The sequence below is a fragment of the Panthera pardus genome, unplaced genomic scaffold (assembly GCF_024362965.1).
Source record: "Panthera pardus isolate Hobbes unplaced genomic scaffold, ASM2436296v1 HiC_scaffold_11, whole genome shotgun sequence".
Lineage (NCBI taxonomy): Eukaryota > Metazoa > Chordata > Mammalia > Carnivora > Felidae > Panthera > Panthera pardus.
Genome location: NW_026526666.1, coordinates 71,997,835 through 72,017,854, shown reverse-complemented (window position 1 = coordinate 72,017,854; position 20,020 = coordinate 71,997,835). Strand labels below are relative to the sequence as shown.

The 20,020-nt window shown below is 49.5% G+C and overlaps 1 protein-coding gene across 10 annotated transcripts in view; it reads right to left on the bottom strand.

Annotated features, from left to right (window-relative positions):
- The window catches only part of ERI3 (ERI1 exoribonuclease family member 3), a 127,965-nt gene that overhangs the window by 65,089 nt on the left and 42,856 nt on the right, over positions 1-20,020 (bottom strand). For all 10 annotated transcript variants that reach the window (XM_019429018.2, XM_019429015.2, XM_019429017.2 and 7 more), the window contains one exon: positions 18,963-19,054. In XM_019429018.2, coding sequence (XP_019284563.1) covers positions 18,963-19,054 — 92 coding nt within the window. The remainder of the gene's footprint in view (positions 1-18,962; positions 19,055-20,020) is intronic.

Below are 20,020 nucleotides of genomic sequence, written 5' to 3'. Positions count from 1 at the left end.
GTCCTAGCCCTGTGACTCCAGGACATGAGCAGTAGAAATGTAGCAGGTCCAGGCCCATCTTCACAGAGCCACAGAGCCATATGCCAGAACTTGAAATTCCAGATGGGAGTTTCACGGGAAGACAGCTACACATTTCTAAGACAGAACCCTACCCAGCTTAGAGAACACCAAGAGAAACCCTGTGAGAAAGGTAGGTCAGAGTAGTAGCCATCTCCTACATAAAATAGGACACTGATGTCCAAAGAAGAAAAGGATTTGCTCGATCACACAACAATCCAAGGGAGAACTAGAAATGGGATCTCAGCCTTCTGACTGTACAAGGCATCAGTCATGCACATGCGCTCAGAGTTCTTTACAGTCCCTGGAAAGGCAAGGTTTGGGGCTTTAGAGAGGCAGACAGCATGGTGGTTACTGCTCAAGGTCATACCTGGGTCCAAGGTTCTTAGGAGCCTAAGGCTAGGATCAGTGGGTACCAGTGGGCACACGGTTCCACTAATTTGGAAAGTAAAAGGGCAAAAGTCCCCCTGGCACAAAGGGTCTGAATACTGAGTTCCCACCAGATACTGATCCCAGGAAAAGAGCCACTGGCAGTGGGCCCTGGACTAGCCTGCGGGCATGAACGTGCAGGCAGGTTTATGGTGCCCAGGTCTCCATGCAGCTGGAATCACTGGGCACAGAGCTCCTCAACTGCCCAAACATCATCTGGCCATGCTTATTACTGTTGCCCAATGAAATTTTATGCACCGAGTCCACAGGTGTGATTTCCCCTTCTTTATGAGGGTCGGAATGACATCACCGATGGCCAATAGAAAAGAGCCAATTATGTCCAGGCCATAAAAAGGAATGAGATTTTTTCAACCAAATCAAAACTTCCTTCAGCTTCACGAACGTAAGGGGCCCCCTTTAAGGAAGGGCCCCCAGCCCTGCCATGGGCTCTAAACTGAGGGATATAATCAGTTTCCAAGTACTATCAGACCTAGGGCTAGAGAGGGGCTCCGTCTTCAGCATTCACCATGTGACACTGCTCTCATCACACTGGGCCATCAAAACAGAACATCAAACCCTCCTCAAAGATGCCTGACTAGCTCCTTGCTACTCCATCCAGGCAGGAGTTAGAAAAGATGGGGTATTTCTCAAGTTCCCTTCCTACTCCTTCTAAATAACAAAAAAGAAAGCAGAGAGCCTTCCTCCACTTAGAAAGAAAAGAGTGTGGGAGGAAGAGGGGTGCAGGAAACTCCCCCCCCCCCCACAAAAGCATAGGGCACAAAGCATAAGGAACCCGGCCCTCCCTACCCACCCCTCATCCAGCCCCACCACCTGCAGCCCAGTGCTTGGGCTGGGCCCAGACAGCCCTGATGGCAAACAGGTGTGACCAGCTCGGCGCCAGCCAAGGCAGGGGACTAGCTCATTAAGGGAACACCACCCTCGCTAATGGGTAGGGGCAGGATGAAGCCATTGTGAACAGGAGCTCAGCTTTGAAGATTAGCTGGAGCAGAGCTGGGGGGCTCTACTAGAACTGCTAGGATTGAGTTGAGGAGGCCAGCAGCATCCACGGAGGTCTGAGCGACAGACTGACAGACACCATCAGCCAGGAGCAGCAGGAGTGCAGGCACCAGTGCTGGCAAAGGTTATGCACACTCTTCCTTCTGTGTTTTTCTCTCTCTGTAAATCTTAGGGGCAACTCCAAATCAGGGAGATATATGTCACTCTCAGTTTTAGCACACTCGAGCCCTTAAAGAGCAGGAGGCCAGCTGAATCTGGAGCCATATGTGATCCCTTTCTGCCTCTCTGTGAAAGCCATGAGACCCGGATCTTGAAGTGATGTAGGCTGTCAATCCTGGTACCCAAAAGCTTGAGGATGCACATACAGCTCACCTGCAAGGGCGAACTATTTTGTCCCATCTGATATGTAGAAAAAGGAGAGTACTAAGGAGCAAAGGAAAGAGTAGGGAGAAAGGTTCGGTCTTCTTCAAAGTCACAGTTACACCATGCAGGGATAGAAGGCCCAGTATGGGGAAGAAGTAGGCCAACAGACCCAGCCAATCAGCCAGATGTATGCTCCTGCCAAAGGGACACCTATAAGGGGCAGTGAGGCTCATGGCCATGTTGGGTTTCTATGCTTGCCCATTCTGAAACGAACACGCGTGCACAATGTTGTTGCTGGCTGTCCTGTGTTTCAGAACTGCCAGGTTTCCTAGGCCTCAGGAAAGGTCCCATTCCCACTGGGTCCCAGCCTGGGAGGTGCACCTAGTCAGAGACTCCACAGCCAGTGTGATGAGTCTGCACCCAGCACCAGCAGACTATCCCAGCCAAGGCAGCACTTGGCTGGGGACACAGCTCTTTGTCTCTCCTGTTTCCGTTCCCCCCACCAGAGGAGATAAACAGACCCTGGGTGATAAACGGCCCGCCTTTCAAGATCACTTTTCCTCAAGTTGAGGAGAGTAGCTAGTGATGGATGGGCTGGAATTTGGTTATCGGGAAGGGCTGTCAGCCAGAGGTGCCTATCTCCTCCCCCACTACGCAGGGCATCATTACACTGTGGCATCGAGGTAAAATATGAGCAAGGGGAGGGAAGGAAGCAAGAAGGGAAGGCTGGGCTTCCACACGGAGCAAATTGAGCTACAATGAGAGCGGGTGTAAGGCTGGGACGTTAGTTATCTGCCGCGACACCTTTATCTCTGCGCAAATTGGTCCTTCCTCCCCCACCACATCCTCTTGTACAAACAGAGGCAGGCACAATGTGTCACCACTGCAATAGCGTGGCAATTTAACCCGAATTAGTGAGGGGGTCAAGCTAGGAAATAGGGGTTTCTCATTTCAACAGGTTCCTTAGTCTCTGCTGTGAACCACCACACTGGGGGGAGGAGGGTGGACAGAAAGCAGACTCATAATTGAATTCACTCACTTGGCCACCGCTGATGTATAAAAAATTAATGCTCAAGCCTCCTACTTATTAAAGCTGGTTAGTTTCTGTCTCACCTGCAAGATGCACCATGGCAGAAGACACGGCCTGGGCCACCCCGGGCAGGCTGAGCCCTCAGTGCTTTCAGGCAATGCAGGGATCAGTAAGGTCAGGAAGGGAGACAAAGGTGCTGCCTGAGACAGCAGCCCCACGCCAGCAACCCCTCCTAGAAGCCTACAGGATAGAGTGTAGGGTGGGGTTAAGGATGGAGGCCAGGGGGAGGGGTTGTAGAAGGTGATCACATTAGAGATGATCCTGGTCAGTTCAAGAATACACTTCAGTCTACAGATAGAAGCAGCATTCTGGTTTTACTCTCTACCCTGAGATGTCCAGGGTTTTTAGAGGGGTGTCCAGTAACCCCTCTCTGCCGCCCAGACAGGCAGACAGACACACACACACAGTTGTGCTGAAACTGAGGAAGCCAATGGCAGCACTGATGACAATGACAAGGCTAAAAAAGCCAGGTGTAGAGGAGTCAGGCCCATTCCCCAATGGCTCCCCCACTGCAGACCCCGGAACTAGAAGGGCCCTGATGGTGGAGGGGAGAGGGAGAGTACAGTAGAACCCCCCATCCAGCACACAGCTCTGCTGCACTAAGAGACAACTTGGTCAAGTGCCCATGTGTCCTTGGGCAAGTTACGTCACCTCCGTGCCCTGCTCTGTGAAGGTTGCAGGAGCCAGCCAAGGGAAACATATTCATACATAAACACTCACAGAAGGGATTCTGGCTAAAAGGAGATCAGCTGTGACCAATGCTGCAACAGCCTTTGGAGAGGCTTCCAGGCCACCTGCCTTGAGAAGACAGTGCCTTAGGCATGAAAAATATACTGGAGAAGCTTTGCTGGGGATGACACAGAAAGGGGAAGTTCCAAAAATACTCATCAACTACAGAAAATGAATTCCAAGAAGCTTTGAGGTAAGAAGAAGAGTTGTGCATGGAAGAGGCACTTGGGATTCATTCTCCAAATCTAAAGAATCAGCGCACAAATAGGAGGGAGGGAGCAAAAGTCAAGGCCCCAGTCTAGACACAAAATGGGAAAACTTTCTACCTCAATTGCCAACACATACTTTGGGTATCACTGAGACTCAGGACCCTCAGGGACAGAGGCCAATCAAACCTGATTCCTAGACTCAGGGAGCTTCCAAGGCCACCCAGAAGATAATCACAGCATGAAACATAATGATCACTCCAGGAGAGAAGACTAAGAAAGGGCCATCCCATTTCTGGTGATGGGAAAGCACTGCTGGGGAGCACTTACGCTCTGCTTCGGTCCTCTCTGCTTGCACACACACACACACACACACACACACACACACACTCTGTCCCTCCATTCTTCTCTGCCTGCCCACAACCCTGAGAGAGTGCCGACTTCTCAGCCCATTTTGCTCCCACACTTGCCCCCATCCTCTGGGACAGCTGCAGGTTACAATTCCAACCACAGACTTCAGAAAGATGATACACTTGCTGGAGCCTGCAAAGGGTCAGGAGAGAGTACTGTTTGAAATACCAGCGTGACAGCTGGCTCCTTGTCTGTCTCTTCCTCCCCCACTCCCCTCCCCAAACTTGTCATGGTACAAGAAGTCTATAAGCAGCCCATCAGCTTTAAATATCAGTGTGCGTGAAGCAGGAGCACGAGAGCGAGGGAGCGGGAAGCAGACAGCGAGTGCCTCTGTCGCCACTGCCTGTCAGGGAACACTAATGAATTTCACCACCAGCAGCCATGCTTCAGATGGGGTGGGGGGTGGTGGTGGTGGGGGTAGGGAGTTTTCTAGGGAGAACCTTCCAGTATTAAAACATCTTTTCCCAAAGCCCTGTTAATAAATGTCATTGCAGAGCTGAGAACTACGGCCCACAGCTAGGACTTCAAGGCAAGGGAGGGGTTGGGACAAGCCCTAAGGTCCTCCCAACACAAGGAGAGTGCAAGTGTGAGGCTGGAGGGGGCCCCCTCTGAGCCCTGCAATTGGGAGGGTGACCACCATGACCCATGCTCATCTCATAAAGGCCGTGGGCTGCCTAGCTCAGACGACCAGGACCAGAAGGAAAGGCCTCTGATGAGGGGAGATCACCAGCTGTGCCTTCTGGGCCAGACTTAAGTCCACCCCACTTCCCATCAACTTCAGCCATCTCACTTCACAGGGAGGCCCACAGGCAAGGGGCTCCAGGCCATCCTTCCAGATCTAGGGCGAGAGCAGTGGTGAGGAAACTCTGACACCAGTCCAAAAGAAGTACTTCCCCACAGGTGGCAGGAGTCAGAGCTTATCGTAATCTCCATTGTACAGATGAGGGCATGGAGGTAGAGTAGGAATGTGACTTTCCCAAATCCTACAACTAGTAAGTAGTGGAGTCAGGATTGGAACCCAAGTCTCTTAATTCTAAACAGCATGCAGCTTCTCTGAGGAAGGGCTGATCACCTCACTGTCTCCTGTGTGTCCTCTACTGTCAGGCCCTGCCCCTCCCCTCCATTCTCTCCCACTGGTACACACACACCTCTGGTCTGGCATAGGCCACAGCTGCCATGTAGCACAGGGCTGGGCTCCAGGCCAGGGTGAACCCAGCCTGGCAGAGAAAGCCCTGGGAATGAGCCAGGCCATCACCTGGGAGTCTCCACAGCTCAGAGGGCATGGTTGCAGACATAAGCTTTCCCTGGGGTACCCTCTGCACAGCTCTGATCAGCAGTGTCTGATCTGGCAGCGACCTGCTGTGCAGGGGGCAAATGACATTTAATTTCCTCTTGGTTTCCCTATGGTACAGACGAAAGGCCGTCACCTGCGTCTGGGTCTGGCGGCACAGCTGGAAGTGTTCCCAGACATGCTGCTCTGGAGAGTTCCCAAACAGAAACCAGAATACAGGCAGAGCAGAGGGATGCCCCATAGGCCAGGCTGCCAGTCCTCCCTGAGAGAACCAACCTCAAATCCCCATTGCCGAGCAGTTGCTCAAAGCCTCTGAAAGGTACTGATATGTAAACAGCACTTCCCTGCTCCACTGCTTGCTGGTCCACTTGCCAACCATTTGTCCCCCACAGAGCCCACAAAAATGACCACAAGAAGCACACCAGGTGTCCTGATCAGCTGGTGCCACAAACACCCTGTGGAACAGTAGAATATGCACTTTCCCAATGCTGCAAATAGTTTAGGAAGTCAAATACCTTCTATCTCCCCAGACCCTCTCCAGTGAAACAATAAGACAAGCATCTCTCCGGAGTCTCCCCAATGACAATTTGTCCAAGGAAAGGGCACAGTGCCCCACCTGTGGTGACTGTGGGAAGTGTCGGAGCTGCCACCAGGACCTGGCTAGAGCTCTCTCCCAGAGGGAATGGCAGAGGCAGCAGCAGGGAGTAGGGTAGGGGGAGGAGGGGGAGCTGCTGACAAGAGGTTCTCAGAGCACTTTGGCCAGTGTCTCAGCTGATGAGCTATTCTTTTTGGCCAAGGAAATCAAGAGCTCCTTAGCAATTTGAGCTGTTTCCAAGATAGCTCACTCATCCCCCCAATTATAGTCTCCACCTGGCCTATGGCCATCTTGACCCTTTGCCTGAGCTGCCTTTGTGTGGCCTACGATGCCCTCTGGAGGCTCCACAGAGAGGCATCCTGCAAGCGGTCAGGTTCTGGGATGTAGACTGCTCTCTGCTCCAGTATACTCAAGGACACAACTGTTCCCCTTACCCTGTCTGTGACCGATCTCCTCTGCCCTGATCCCAGCTCCCTTGACTCCTTCAAGACATGTACGCACTTGGCCTACACAAAGTCACCCTTCGGGGTAGGCATTAGAATGGGCTAGTGGTTTTTAAACTGAGCTCAGTGGGGTTCTAGGATTCTAGAAGGGACATCAGGCTACTTTGAGGACTGGGGGAACAGGAGGAAGAATGGCAGGGTCTCACCCCAGCTTCAACCAGAGCAGCTCAACCCTTATATACTTTGTAATATTGGGCTTTCTTTAGTATTTTTTAAAACAAAATTTCCTGCTAAAAAATACTCCCCATTCAGTCTCTCTACTGTGCTCCTCTGGGTTCTCATGGCATTTGTTTTGTATCTTCTCTGTAGCCTTCTCAGACTCCACCTTACTCAGCCTGTAGTTAGTTATGCACGTGCTGCTCTTTCTGTCCTGATCACCTGGTGCTCCTTATAGTCCCGAGCATACGACTTCCTGGCCCAGAGCAGCTCTCAACAGGGGCTAACTTTAGGCTACTGCTGGAATACCAGCACTTCCAGCATACACAGTGGTCAGCACCTTCGATGGCAGTTTCCATAAGAATTCCTTGGAAGAGAAGAGTTGCGGTGAAGCATAACTGACGTTTACAAGAAGGTCCTAGTGAAGACATGTGGCATATGCCACTCTTAAGTCACCAAATGAGGTACACCTGCTACCATCATCAATCACTTAAATCGACCTCCAAGGGACCAAAGAGACTTTTCCATCTGGCCAATCTCTGGGCAAAATGCAGATATTCCAACAGGAAATATCACTCATTAGAAGTTTCCAAACCCTGCACGTAAGACCATCCATGGCAACACAAGATGATGCTCATCAGATGAGTACTCAAGGGTCTGTTGCCTTGCAGAAGAGTCACCAGTCCCACAATTCTGCTCAAAGGACTCAAAATGGGTGCAGCTCCTCAGCCCCATAAACCAAGCCCACTGCCTGGCTTCCTTCTCCAGCCAGCTCTGGGGAAGGAGCAAAAGGGAGGCAGGGGTCTGTGCTCCTCCTACCTAAAGCCACTTGTTAGTAGGCCCCAGATTCCTTTATCCCCAGGGAAAGGAAGGTAGCAATGAGCCCTATCCCTCCCCACCCTCCCCACCCCCAGTATGCCTCCCAACAGGGCCAGGGAAGAGAGCCATTAGTGTGTGCCTCAGCAGACAATGGGGAGGAGAAGTCTCCAGAGCAAAGGACAACTGCAGCAATTAGAATGCAGGGAGGTTCAGAAGCTATTTAACTGGGTGACCCCTGAGGTCGCTGCATCTGACTCCCATCCCTGGATAAATATTGTATGAGAGGGGAGGGGGGAGGGTGAGGGAGCCCTCAGAGTGCTGCTCCTCCTTCCACTCCATTCCCCACCCCACACGGCTGCCTCCAGCCACACACACCAGGAACATTATTTACAGCCCTGACAGTCAGAGCAATCACTCTGCTAACCAAGAGGGAATGGACAAAGTCGACTTACCAAAAATTGACTATGGCAATTGAAGAAGAAACCAGAGCTGTGGGGGAGGGGAGCTGAGCCAACACTGAGATGCAAGGCTTCCCCCACATTCTGGGCCTAGCTGGAGCAAATATTTCCCATCACCCCAAAACTACTAGTAGGTGAAACTGGTCCCAACTGGCAGAGTAAATCAGGAATGGTGCATCTCTCCACCTTTTGGGGGCTCCATGATCAAAAAACTCCTGGATCTCATCACTACCCAGGTGTTCCTTAGCAAAGATGGGAGTCCTAGCTACCTGCCCAGAGGAAGTGGGACTAGCCACATGTCACTTATCCAGCTGGTTCCTCAAGCCACAAGCAGGAGAGTCAGCCATAGCAGAAAGGGGTCAGGCTGAGGGAAGAAGAGGAGAGTGTCTGAGTGCAGGCTGCGTCTCGGCCCCCACATGTGCCGCTCCTCCAGTCCTGCTCTAATGCACCCTGACATGCCTCTGAAGACAGAGAGCTGTTTGCAGTCAGCACCGTGATTTGTTAGTAATTATTTCCATGGTGTCACATTGCTGTCACTCTGTTAACAAAGAGACAGGCTGCCTCGGGCTGCCTGCAAGAAAGAATCGCAGAGAAAAAGGCCTGTCAGGCTCCCGGGATTCTCTGGGCTGGCTGGCTTTCTTCCCCAAACCAAAATCCTTGCAGGCTTTGGAAGAAACAGTTTTACAGAACTATCAAGTCTGAGTATGTCACCCTTTAGCCAGGGACACTGAAAATTTATCCCACCCACTCACAGCCATCCTTCCCGAGCTCTACTGAGCTAAGCCCCCAAAGTCCATAGATCATTCAGGCATGGGCCACTACGCCAGCTGCAGCCCTGAGTTCTCCAGCCCTCACCTTCCAAGACCGCTGCTTCCTGACTCCTCTTCCTCACTGGGGTGTTTGCAGCCTCTCATGCGCTCTTAGGAGTCTAACATAGGAAACCTATTTCAGACCAAACTGAAGCAGCCACCCCGCTGGCACAGATGGTGGTCAAAGAGAATATGATGGCAGGGCATCTTCTCTTCTTGAATCTGCCAACCGCAGTTCAGGGCCAAAGCTGCTCAGGTGTGGATGCCCCTGTAGTCTCTCGATGCCTGTGCACCTGTGAGGAGATCATCAGACTGCTCCGTCGTTCCCAGTGCCTGGATTGGTACAACATCCACTGTGGTTTGCTTTAGCACAAAGTAATGTCTCCATTACCCTGGCTGGGAGTGAGAGGACAGATTGGCAACGCTGACAAAACAGAGGTCACTCAACTTACAGGCACGGAAAGTTGGAGATTAATTCTCTCCTCTCATGGAGGGAATCAGACTCCTGGATAGTGGAAGGGAAGCACCAATATCGAGACACCCTTTCATTGCCAAGCAGCAGCAGCAAGAGAGGAACACTAAAGCCCATAAGCCCTACAGAGGCCTTGTCAATGTGGCAAGGGCCACTGACACCCAGTTCCTGCAGAATCCCACAGGACAGAGGAGCCCGGACAAAACCAAGATTCTTCTGGCATCAGGGTCCAAGGGGCCAGAGGGCAGTGCTGGCTGTATGAACTGGAATGTAAAGTCCATGAAGGCAGGAGGTTTTAGAAGTTTTATCTCTTTGTTCACTGCTATGTCCTCAATACCTAGAATAGTGTGAGACACACGGTGGGTATTCAATCAACATCTGCTGAAAATATAATTAAATGGGTCGGTATGGCTCAAAGGCCACTTCCACAGGCCTGGGGCCAGGCTCTCCCTATCACAGGAGTTCAGAGAAAAGGGAAGCCAGTGCAGGTTCCAGAAGAGACAGGTAGACCACATATCCAAAGGACTGGAATTAGGTTTTAAAGGATGAGGGAGATTCTCATATCAGACTGAACATTTACATACTCATTTGACAAACATGTACCGGAGAGGTAAAGAAAAACTGTAGTCCAACAAAAGGAGAAGAGATAAAGCACAGTATGGAAATACAATGGAAAACTATACAGCAATGAAAAGGCCAACTACTAATATACACAACAACCATGGAGGACTCTCTCATATGTCATGTTGAGCAAAGGAAGGCAGACATAAAAGAGTACATTTTGTATGGTTCTACGTATTAAAAGTCCAGAACAGGCAAAGTGAACCAAAAGTAATAGAAGTCAGAACAGTGGTCATCTGGTAGGCAGAGGGCATTACTGACTGAGAAGGGACACAAAACGTTTTCTAGGATGATGGAAAAGGTTCTTGACCTTGATCTGGGTGGTGGCTGCACACGTGCATGCTTGTATAAAAATATATGAAGCTATACACTTCACATCTGTATACTTTATGTACCCTAACATGCCTACTTCATACCTTGGTTTCTAAAAAAAATAGAAAAAAAAAGTTGGGTCTCAAGAGTCACACAAAGAGGTTTTTTTAAAAAAAAAACAAAACACAAAACTATCTCACCCAAAGTAAAATATTTTCCAGGAGCAAACTCCTTCTCCTTGGAGTTCAGGGGACAAGCCCTCCAATCTTCAGTCCCTATCTGCCAGAGGACAGAGGAGCCCAAATAAGTGGCCAAGGCCTGGGAAGGTCCAGAAATGTTCAAAACACAAAGGAGTGCAGACTGAGTCCCAGGTCTAGGAAGCAGTGACAGCCTTTATTCTGTACCAGGTGAGCTGTGGGGAAGCAGAGATGGAACATATGGTCAAGCCATGCCACCAGCTCGTTCTGAGGCCCTCTGAAGCAGCCTGTCAGATTCTGCCATAGAATCAGACTTCCAGAGACAGTCCTGAAGAGCCATAGGACCAATTTGTCTTCCTGACAAGCTAGACAGACATTGGCTGAGCTACCCCAACTCTGGGCTATGCAAAGGTCTCAGTGCCTACAGCCCCTCCTGCCAGCAAACAGGAGACAATAAGACCCTCACAGAGGGTCAAGGGGAGTATAAGAGTATAACTCCAGGGGCTACTACTTAGGCAGCAACACTTGCCTCACAATGAAGCAGTAAAGAGATATCCATCTAGTCAGTGGCTCTATAGCAGGCCAAAACATGAGACTCCCACCACTGCCATAAACATCTCAAAGCCTGATCAGTTACTACACAAACGTCTTGATCTTTTATCGGGATTTTAACGAAGCAAAACTTCCATTCCAGGAGTTCTAAAAATCACTAAAGTGCTTTAGACTCTGTTACCTTCCTAGTGGATGAGATGAAGCCAACATTAGAGCCCCCCATTCAGGCTCAAAAGTACCCAGAATGTGGAACACCAGAGGCTCTGCCTGCCAAGGAGGAACTGTACTTACTGATCAGATAACAGAGCTTCTCCCCAGTGCCCCCCAGGTCCAAAGTCCTTCCAGAGCAGACCAACTACCCCAAACCCAGGCTCCAAGGCAAGGACACAAGCTGAGTTGTCTGCTGACCTGCGGCTCCAGGACCACAAGCAGAAGAGAGGAAAAGGGATGCAGGCAGGGACCTAGGAGTCCCCATGGACTCCATGGAAACCTGTTCTTGCTCTAGGGTCTGCCCACAGGAAATGGATTATCCCACCAGTCCCATACTCAGGAGCCCTTTACCACTAGTGCCAGGCCCCAGGACATGTGTCGGAAGGAACTCTCAGGTCTCTGTGAGTAGGCTGGCCCCAGAGACCTGCGAGCTCTGGGGGGAGGCAGGGCACCCCTCGCTCCTCAGAGCCCAAGAACTCTCGGCCCAAGGAGCTGTCAGGCTAACGAGGCTACCCCACCGCCACTCCATCTGAGCGTGGCAGCCTGCACCGCACGACTGGCTTCAGGTGGCTCTTCTTTAATTAATGGCATCCCAGGCTCTGCAGGGAGCTTCACCCTACAATGAATGGCCCTCTCTCATTAGAGGCAGGCCTGCCATGATGTATTCAGGGCGAGGGCCAGGATTCATTTCCCTGTCTGTGGGTTGGGGATGGGAGGGAGGGGAGAGGCAGCAGGGAGAGATTTATATCGAGTGACTTGGATTAGCTGCAGCTGAAACATGACCCCATCAACTCAAGCTGCCTTCTTGGGGCTAACCCGATGCACCTCTGCTGACGAGAGGGCTCTAGGGAAGCTGAAGGGAGGGCAGAAGGTCTGGTTCTTGTTCTCTCTGGGCTTAGGCTACAGCTCAAAGGCCCAGAATTCCTATACAACCTCCAGAATCCCCTCCCCACCTGCCACACACACTCAGTGTGCACTGGCAGCCTGGTCTGGACTCTGAGCCAATCTTGCCCACCGAGAGCCTCTTCATGGCCAGGAAGCTGACCCACTGTCCTCCAAGCTATAGGACTGACCATGGCTGGCAGCTGGCTTTCGTCACTACTTTCTTTGGGAAATACCCTCCCTCCCTACCTCAGGGAAGGAGTCCATACCATAGTAATGCCCCCATATCTGCTGTCTGGAGAGGACAGCACCCAAGTACATTCTGCCACAGAGCATCTCAGACCACAGACTACCCGGCGCTAGGGAAAAGGTAGGCATTAGTCTGACATGAAAACACCCTGTCAGCTATCACCTCACTATACTGAGTCATTAGACTGAACCCCTACCTCTACGGTGGGGAGATTCTGTGTAATACTACTTTTTCCCTCCACCTCCCCTTGAGGCCATCTCATAGGGATCACAAGACTGAACAGGGGAAACTGGGGTCTTTGGGCAAAAAGTTGTCTTAGAAAGAAAGCTGCTCTGGCACCCTGCTAGCCACACAGGTGATTTTAGGCCTGGGGGCTAGGTAGGATCAGGCTGGCAGCAAATAGCACACAGCCCTACAAACTCCCTCTGTAGACCCCAGTGAATTAGACATTCAGTTTTGCTTGTGCTTGGGATAAGAATCATACATCAGAGTCTATCTTCTATCCATCCTCAACCCTCTTAGAATGCCCAATCCACTAAGAGAGCTGGAGAGTCGGCCTTCACCTACCCCTGCCAGCCAATCAGAAGGCTGCTCTGCAGGCTTCCTGTGTCCCTAAGAGGGCCAGGGCAGAATGCCTATCATGTGTACACACACCCACTCCATGTCATCCACGCTTCTCCCTGGCCCTTGTGGAAGAGCATTCATTTACCCTTCCTTCCCTACTCAGAAAGAGATGTAGCTCAGTTCCGCTTTGCTAAGCCCTATTTGGCAATGTGTCTAAACACATGCAAACTTAATTAGTTCAGGAGGGGAGCCCAAGCACTTGCAGTGACAGATAAAAGTATCGGGAAATGAGACAAGTCAGGACTGCCTGGGAGTTCTTAGTCAAGCCCCTTCCCCCAGCAGGCTGCTAATCAAAGGTGATGCAGCTCAGAGCTGGGACCAACTGGCACACCCATGGGCAAGGGCAAGGCTTTCATAAGCTTAGTGACATGATGAGATTCCCCCAAGTGCTTCCAAACATACTATAGGATAGAGTATCCAAAATGATACTGGCAGTGGTTTCCTTAAAACAGATCTGAGGACTCATTCATTTGTAGCTCATCAAGGAGGCTCTCAGCCCCAAATCATCCTTCACCACACCTCCTGGCCAACTACGCCCGCATAGCAAAACAAAAATAACAGTGCAGACCTCCACCAACACCAGATCAGGTACCAGCAGCCTAGGGTGTCAGAGAACATCTGCCACTCAGTGCAAACAAAGGAAAGAAAGGCATTCCCACCATATCACAAAGCCATGGGCCATGAAAGACAAAAGCAGATGGTCAGATGGCATAGTGGTTAAACACATGGTTTCTAGAGTCAGAATGCCTAGGTTCAAATCCCTGCCACAAACTTGTATAAGGCCTTGACAAATAACTTACCTCTCTGGGCTGCAGTTTCCTCATCATTTATTTAAGGAAAAAAAAAAAAAGGGTTATAAAAAGAATTTATTCCTTAAGATTGTGGTAGAATTAAATGAGATTGTCTAAATAGCAGAGCGGAACTCCTGGTATATAATAAGTGCTCAATAAGTGCTGACTATCTTTATTATCTAATATAAAACTTCCAGAGCAATCCCAGCCCTCAGTCTTGGAAGGCACAAATCTCTCAGAGAAAGCCCTTCACCCTGCTCCTAAGACCAAACTCCTCCATGGCCCAGGCCTATGGGCCATCTTACCCAGTACCCACCATGGAGGGAGGACCCAACACCCACTACTGGCAGTGAGAAAATCCAGGAACAACTTGCATTAACAGCACAGTTCAACCTTTCACACTGCAGGAAGGCCTAAGATTTCTTCTTCTGTTCCGTTCTCCCTGAATCTACCTTCCATCGATCCTCTGTCATTCTTCCTAAGTACGGATTCCATAGGCCCACTCCATTACTTAGCTGTCATTTATTCAACAAATATTTATTGAAATACTACATGTCAAACATTGTCCAAAGTTATAATGGTGCCCACAATCTAGTGAAAGATACAGATAAGTAGAATTTATACAATTCCAAGTATAAGTAAATACATTCCAGAAACACACAGGAAGGCACCTAGAAAATGTCGTTAAGATGGATCCTAAGGGGGATGCCTGGTGGCTCAGTCGGTTAAGCGTCCAACTTCGGCTCAGGTCATGATCTCACAGTTCGTGGGTTTGAGCCCCGTGTTGGGCTCTGTGCTGACAGTTCAGAGCCTGGAGCCTGCTTTTGATTCTGTGTCTCCCTTTCTCTCTGTTCCTCCCCTGCTCACGCTCTCTCTCTCTCTCTCTTAAAAATAAATAAACATTAAAAAATTTTTTTTAAAGATGGATCCTAAGGAACTGGCTAGCTAGAGCATCTGACTGGGGTCAGGGAGATGAGGTTAGAGAAGTAAGCAAGAGCCTTGAGGCCTCAATAAACTGTGTGACTTTGCCGTAAGAGCAAGAGGAAGCCTTGAAAGTATTGCGCGGAGGTGTGACATAATTTGCTGCAATTAGGAGAATGGCACAAAAGAAGTAAAACTGGGGTCAGAAAGACTAGAGCACTTTTGTATTCCAAAAAGAATATGATGACCTGAACTAGGGCAGTGGTAGCAGGGATGGAAAGAAGGCAATGACTTTGAGAAACCTCTGGCAAGAAGAATCAACAAGAGTTGGCAATTAATTGGTTGTGACTAGAGAAAAGGAATCAAGGATGGGTCTCGGGTTTCTGACAGAAATACCAGGTAGAGGTTCCAGTCACAACTTGAGAGCAAGTTGGAGGACTAGGTGTTGGGAGAAAGATGACACCTGAGCTTTAAGGGGACTGTGGGCACCTAGGTGGAGAAACGGAATCAGTAGCTGGATGTGAAAGCTTGGAGTTCAGATGGCAGATAAAGCAGATTGCTTTTCTCCAGCAGGATCTCTGCTGCCATGTCAAAGCTGGAACCTACAGAGGCATTCCCTGCCTGGGTAGGCAGAGAAGACAGAAAATTGGTGAAAGAACACTAAACCCCAAGAGGAGCTTCAAGAACCATGAGGTAAGGCAAAGGAAAGGTAGGTCAGGTAGGGAGGCAAGCTGACCCAGGGTCGAAGCCATAACAAGTGTCATTTCTTAAGCAAGTTGAGAAGGAAAATTAAATCCATGCCCACTAAATTAAAACCCACCTCGGCAGGATCTGTGACTACAGCATCAAAGCCCACAGAGTATCAACTCATCTGGCTTTGACAAAAGATGGACACAAAATGATTCTGTCGGGACGGGAGCAGATTTCTTTTCTCCAGTGGGATTTCCGCTGCCACTTCAGTTCCCATTTCTCAGTGCCTCACTAATCAGGCCCTTTCCAACAAAAGTGATGTGAAGCTGGTTGGGGGTGGGTGTTGGGAGAGAGGGGAAGGGCAGCAATGAGAAGGAGCCATGGCTCCAGAAAACTAGAGTGGGAAATGAAAATATTTTCTGAATTCCTTAGACTTAGTTAAGTCTGAAAATGGATGTCAAAATAAGAAGTAAGCCACATACTAACAAGTTGCGGGTGTCAATTTAACACCACCCTTGTCAGGCTCATCAGCAGCCTTTACCAGGCGCATAAAAAGGTGATGGCTCTGACGAGAGCCATCTGACGAGAGGTTCCAGGAACACCGATAAGCTGTGCACTGTCACGCAGCACTACTTAGGTTTCCTCTCTGGCTGTTTTTATTTTGTTACACATTTAATTAAGAGCCTTCCCAGCAGTTATGCGGAGTCCTGCTTCTAAAAGGCAGCCACAAAGCTCTCCTCCCCCCAACTCCTGCCACCTGATATCTGCTTCCCTCTTGCACATTCTTTTTCAGAGCTTCACTGGCCTTTTCAATACAAGCCCAAACCAGCTACCAAAGTCTCCGCAACCCATCTCTTTTAGAAGCAACATGGCCTTAGAGTTCAATTCTGTGTAGCTATGAATCTCTACCATTTTGGGCCTCAGGTGTAAATACTATTTTGCGTTTTGCCTCTATAAAAGGGAGATACCACCTTCTACCAGGGAAGATAGTTAGAAGGACTGAATGAGATATGGTACATGCTCATTAAAATTTGGTTTGTTTTATGGGGCGCCTGGGTGGCGCAGTCGGTTAAGCGTCCGACTTCAGCCAGGTCACGATCTCGCGGTCCGTGAGTTCAAGCCCCGCGTCAGGCTCTGGGCTGATGGCTCGGAGCCTGGAGCCTGTTTCCGATTCTGTGTCTCCCTCTCTCTCTGCCCCTCCCCCGTTCATGCTCTGTCTCTCTCTGTCCCAAAAATAAATAAAAAATGTTGAAAAAAAAAATTTAAAAAAAAAAAAAAATTTGGTTTGTTTTCCCGTATGTTTGGATTCAATAACCCAATCCCTCTTCTTGATTACATCATTTTTTGTGAAGATTCAAAGCAGCCTCCTGAGACACCAAAATCTGTTCTGGGCCCACTGGGCTAAACTGGTGCTGCAGGCCAGAATGGGCCAAAGAAGACAACATCCTCTGAAATTCCCTCTTCTTCTTATGGAGAAACCAACTCCAAGCTTAGGAGGCCCGGCCAGATAGTCCCTGCATGCATGCACAGGGAAGTTTTCATATACACATGTATGCACGTGCCATTCACAGTTAATGCAGAACATTCTGAAATGAAATGTGGGTGCCTGGGATATGAACACACCAAAGAGTGAAAACCACTGGAAGAGTGGGAGTCCTGGGAGGTTATCTGGAGAAACTAGGCCTCTGGACTAGGCTACATGAGCCCCAGATGCTAGGTATCAGCCTGAACCTTGCCACCCCAAATAGCTTCTCTTGTGCTGCTGAAATCCACCTAAATCCCTTCTCTGCTTCAAGTGCTCAGAGCTTTCCAAGATGCCATAAATAAGAACAACAGCCTTCCTCCTCCTCACCTTCTCCATGGAACCCTCCCCTCATTCATATCTGCTTCCAGATCCAGCCTCCATAATTTCCCTGACACATGAGTGTCATCTGGGAGCACAAAGATCCTTTGGAGCTCTGGGAGTCATGTGCACACACCTAGACGTATGCGGTCAATGTGTGTACATGACCTAAAGGATATGGAGATGAGGTGTGTGGGTGTATATGTGATCTGGGCTTGTTCCTCCTCCTGTCTCACTTAGGGAGTTGGTGTCCTGTAGCAGTCTTGACATCCACCTGAATGCATAACTTCACCTCAATACCTAGCATCCAAAAGGCATAAAGAAGGACCTAGTTAAGAGGATAATACCTAATTTGCTAGGAAATGTTACTCCAGAGCCACTATTCCCCACCCCCCACCAATACCCCACCCTATGCACGAAGCTTGTGTGCACACGTGTACACACACATGCGTGCGCGCGCGCACACGCGCGCGCATACACACACACACACACACACACACACACACACACACACACACCCAGAATGCTTGCTATTGCCTTCGGTCACAAAGAACACAGAGGTATCGATTCTATCAATCCTCAGCAAACAGTGCCCCCACCACCTCCACCCCGCTTTAGCTCCCTGGGGGCTGTCTGAAGCCAGGTATCCATAAGGATAGACAAGAGGCAAAAGTGTCAACCCGGCAAAGGAACCAGTTCTGTCTTCTATAACCAGGGCAGGACCGAGAGACAAAGGATAAAAAGCAGTGGGGACAAAGGAGGGACAAGGAGGCTGGGGACTTGGAGAGCTCCCTATAAGCAGCCCTCTCTCATTCCACCACTGGGCCCTCAGTTGAATCATCAGGGCTTTGTATTCCAGATAAAAGGGTAGGATGCCATAATGGCTAAGAGAAAGGACCCTGGAGTCAGGTTGCCTGGGTTTGAATCCTGGCTCTGTGTGTTCTTGGGTAAGTTACTTAACCACTCTGTGCCTTAATTTTCTTATCCATAAAACAGGAATAAGAGTACCAGCGTTTATTAATGAGTTACTATTTCTAAAGCACTAAGAGTAGTAAATGCTATATATTTGGTTTAAAAAAAAAAAGGATCTGGGGCACCTTGATGGCTCAGTCAGTTAAGCACCTAATTCTTGATTTCAGCTCAGGTCATGATCTCATGGTTGTGAGATTGAGCCCCACATTGGGCTCCATGCTGGACCTAAGGCCTGCTTAAGATTCTCTCTCTCTCTCTCTCTCTCTCTCTCTCTCTCTCTCTCTCTCTCTCTCAAAAAAGAAAAGAAAAGAAAAGAAAAAGAATCTTCTTTTAACCCCTTCCTCTCCTCCCCTTCCTTCCTTCCTTCCTTCCTTCCTTCCTTCCTTCCTTCCTTCCTTCCAGGACAATAAGTAACCCCACAACTGGAAGGGCTGTCCTGAGCAGTGGGACCTGGCAAAGGCCAGAAGGCCCCGACAACAGCAATCCCAGTAGGGTCCTTGACTTGTCTACTATTCCTTGTTCCAGAGGCAGAAGGCACGGATCCCAGCCCTCTTCCCACCTTGGCAGCCCCAAAGATCCAGACACTCCCTGACTCAGCTGCCCTGTAGGCTTGGATGTGTAAGCCTGTGAAAGGAAGACCTGGCCCCACAGATTCCAAGCCCTGACAGCAAAGTAGTTCTTCTTGTACTCACATGACTTTCAAGTCCCAGTCTCCACAGGTGACAAAAATTGACTTGACGTTTGGATCTAAGAGGCCTTCCTTCGCCATCCACTCATCGACCCTCTGAAAAGTACACAACAAGAACAGATGAGATTTCCCTCTTTTTTTTTCTTCCTGAGTCTGTGAAGAGCCACAACAGTGAAACGCAGATAAGCTGCTTGTAATCAGAGCAGGAAAAATCTGTAATCTTATCCAGCCATGGCTCTGCTCTGGGCTCTCAGCCTTGGCTCAGGGCTGTGGGGGCACAGGGAGGACAATCCCTGTAGGAAGATCCACAAGCCCAAGTGGGGGGAGGAGGGAGTCTCTCCACTGTCCCACTGCCTGCTCCAGACAGGATAAGGACATATCCCAGTAGGCTGGTCCTCAAAAGCAGAGCCTAGCACAGACACAGGTTGCCCTGGGCCATGAGAACAGGCTGGAAGGAGGCCTCAAGGAGGGACTCCAATCCACAGGTTTCTTCATTCACTCACTCATTTCATCCTCCTACCAAACGTTTATTAACCACATTTATGAATTTGGTGATTCCCCCCAATGAAAGTAAAGTTAATCTTCACCGTGAGTCTAGCAAAAAAAGCTCCCTTGCTGGGCTGGAACCCCTTCTTGATCTCTGGGATAGCACTGCCTGCTTTAGTTACTAAAAGCTCATAAACTGGCCCCAGACTTCATGTTTCTCCTCTCCTGGTTGAGGATTCAGATTCAAATTCAAATTCGGTGGACTCTATTGAAGGCTGAGCTCAATTCCTAGACAGAGATAAAAACTGTTCCTAAACATGCTATAAGTATTTCTTTCCCTTCATCCCTTTGATCAGTTTTATTATTTGCACTCACATTGCAAGTACAAACATTAAAATCAGTATATAATGAGAGAATTATCATAAAGAATTCATGAAATATTGCCTATTTTTCAGAAGATCCCAGGCATGGGGTGAGACTATAGCAGATCACCATTGCTCCACTCATGCAGAAGGATTAGTTTTTAAAGGCAAAGAAGCTAGAAACATAGGATTGAAAGTCAGACACATCTGGGTT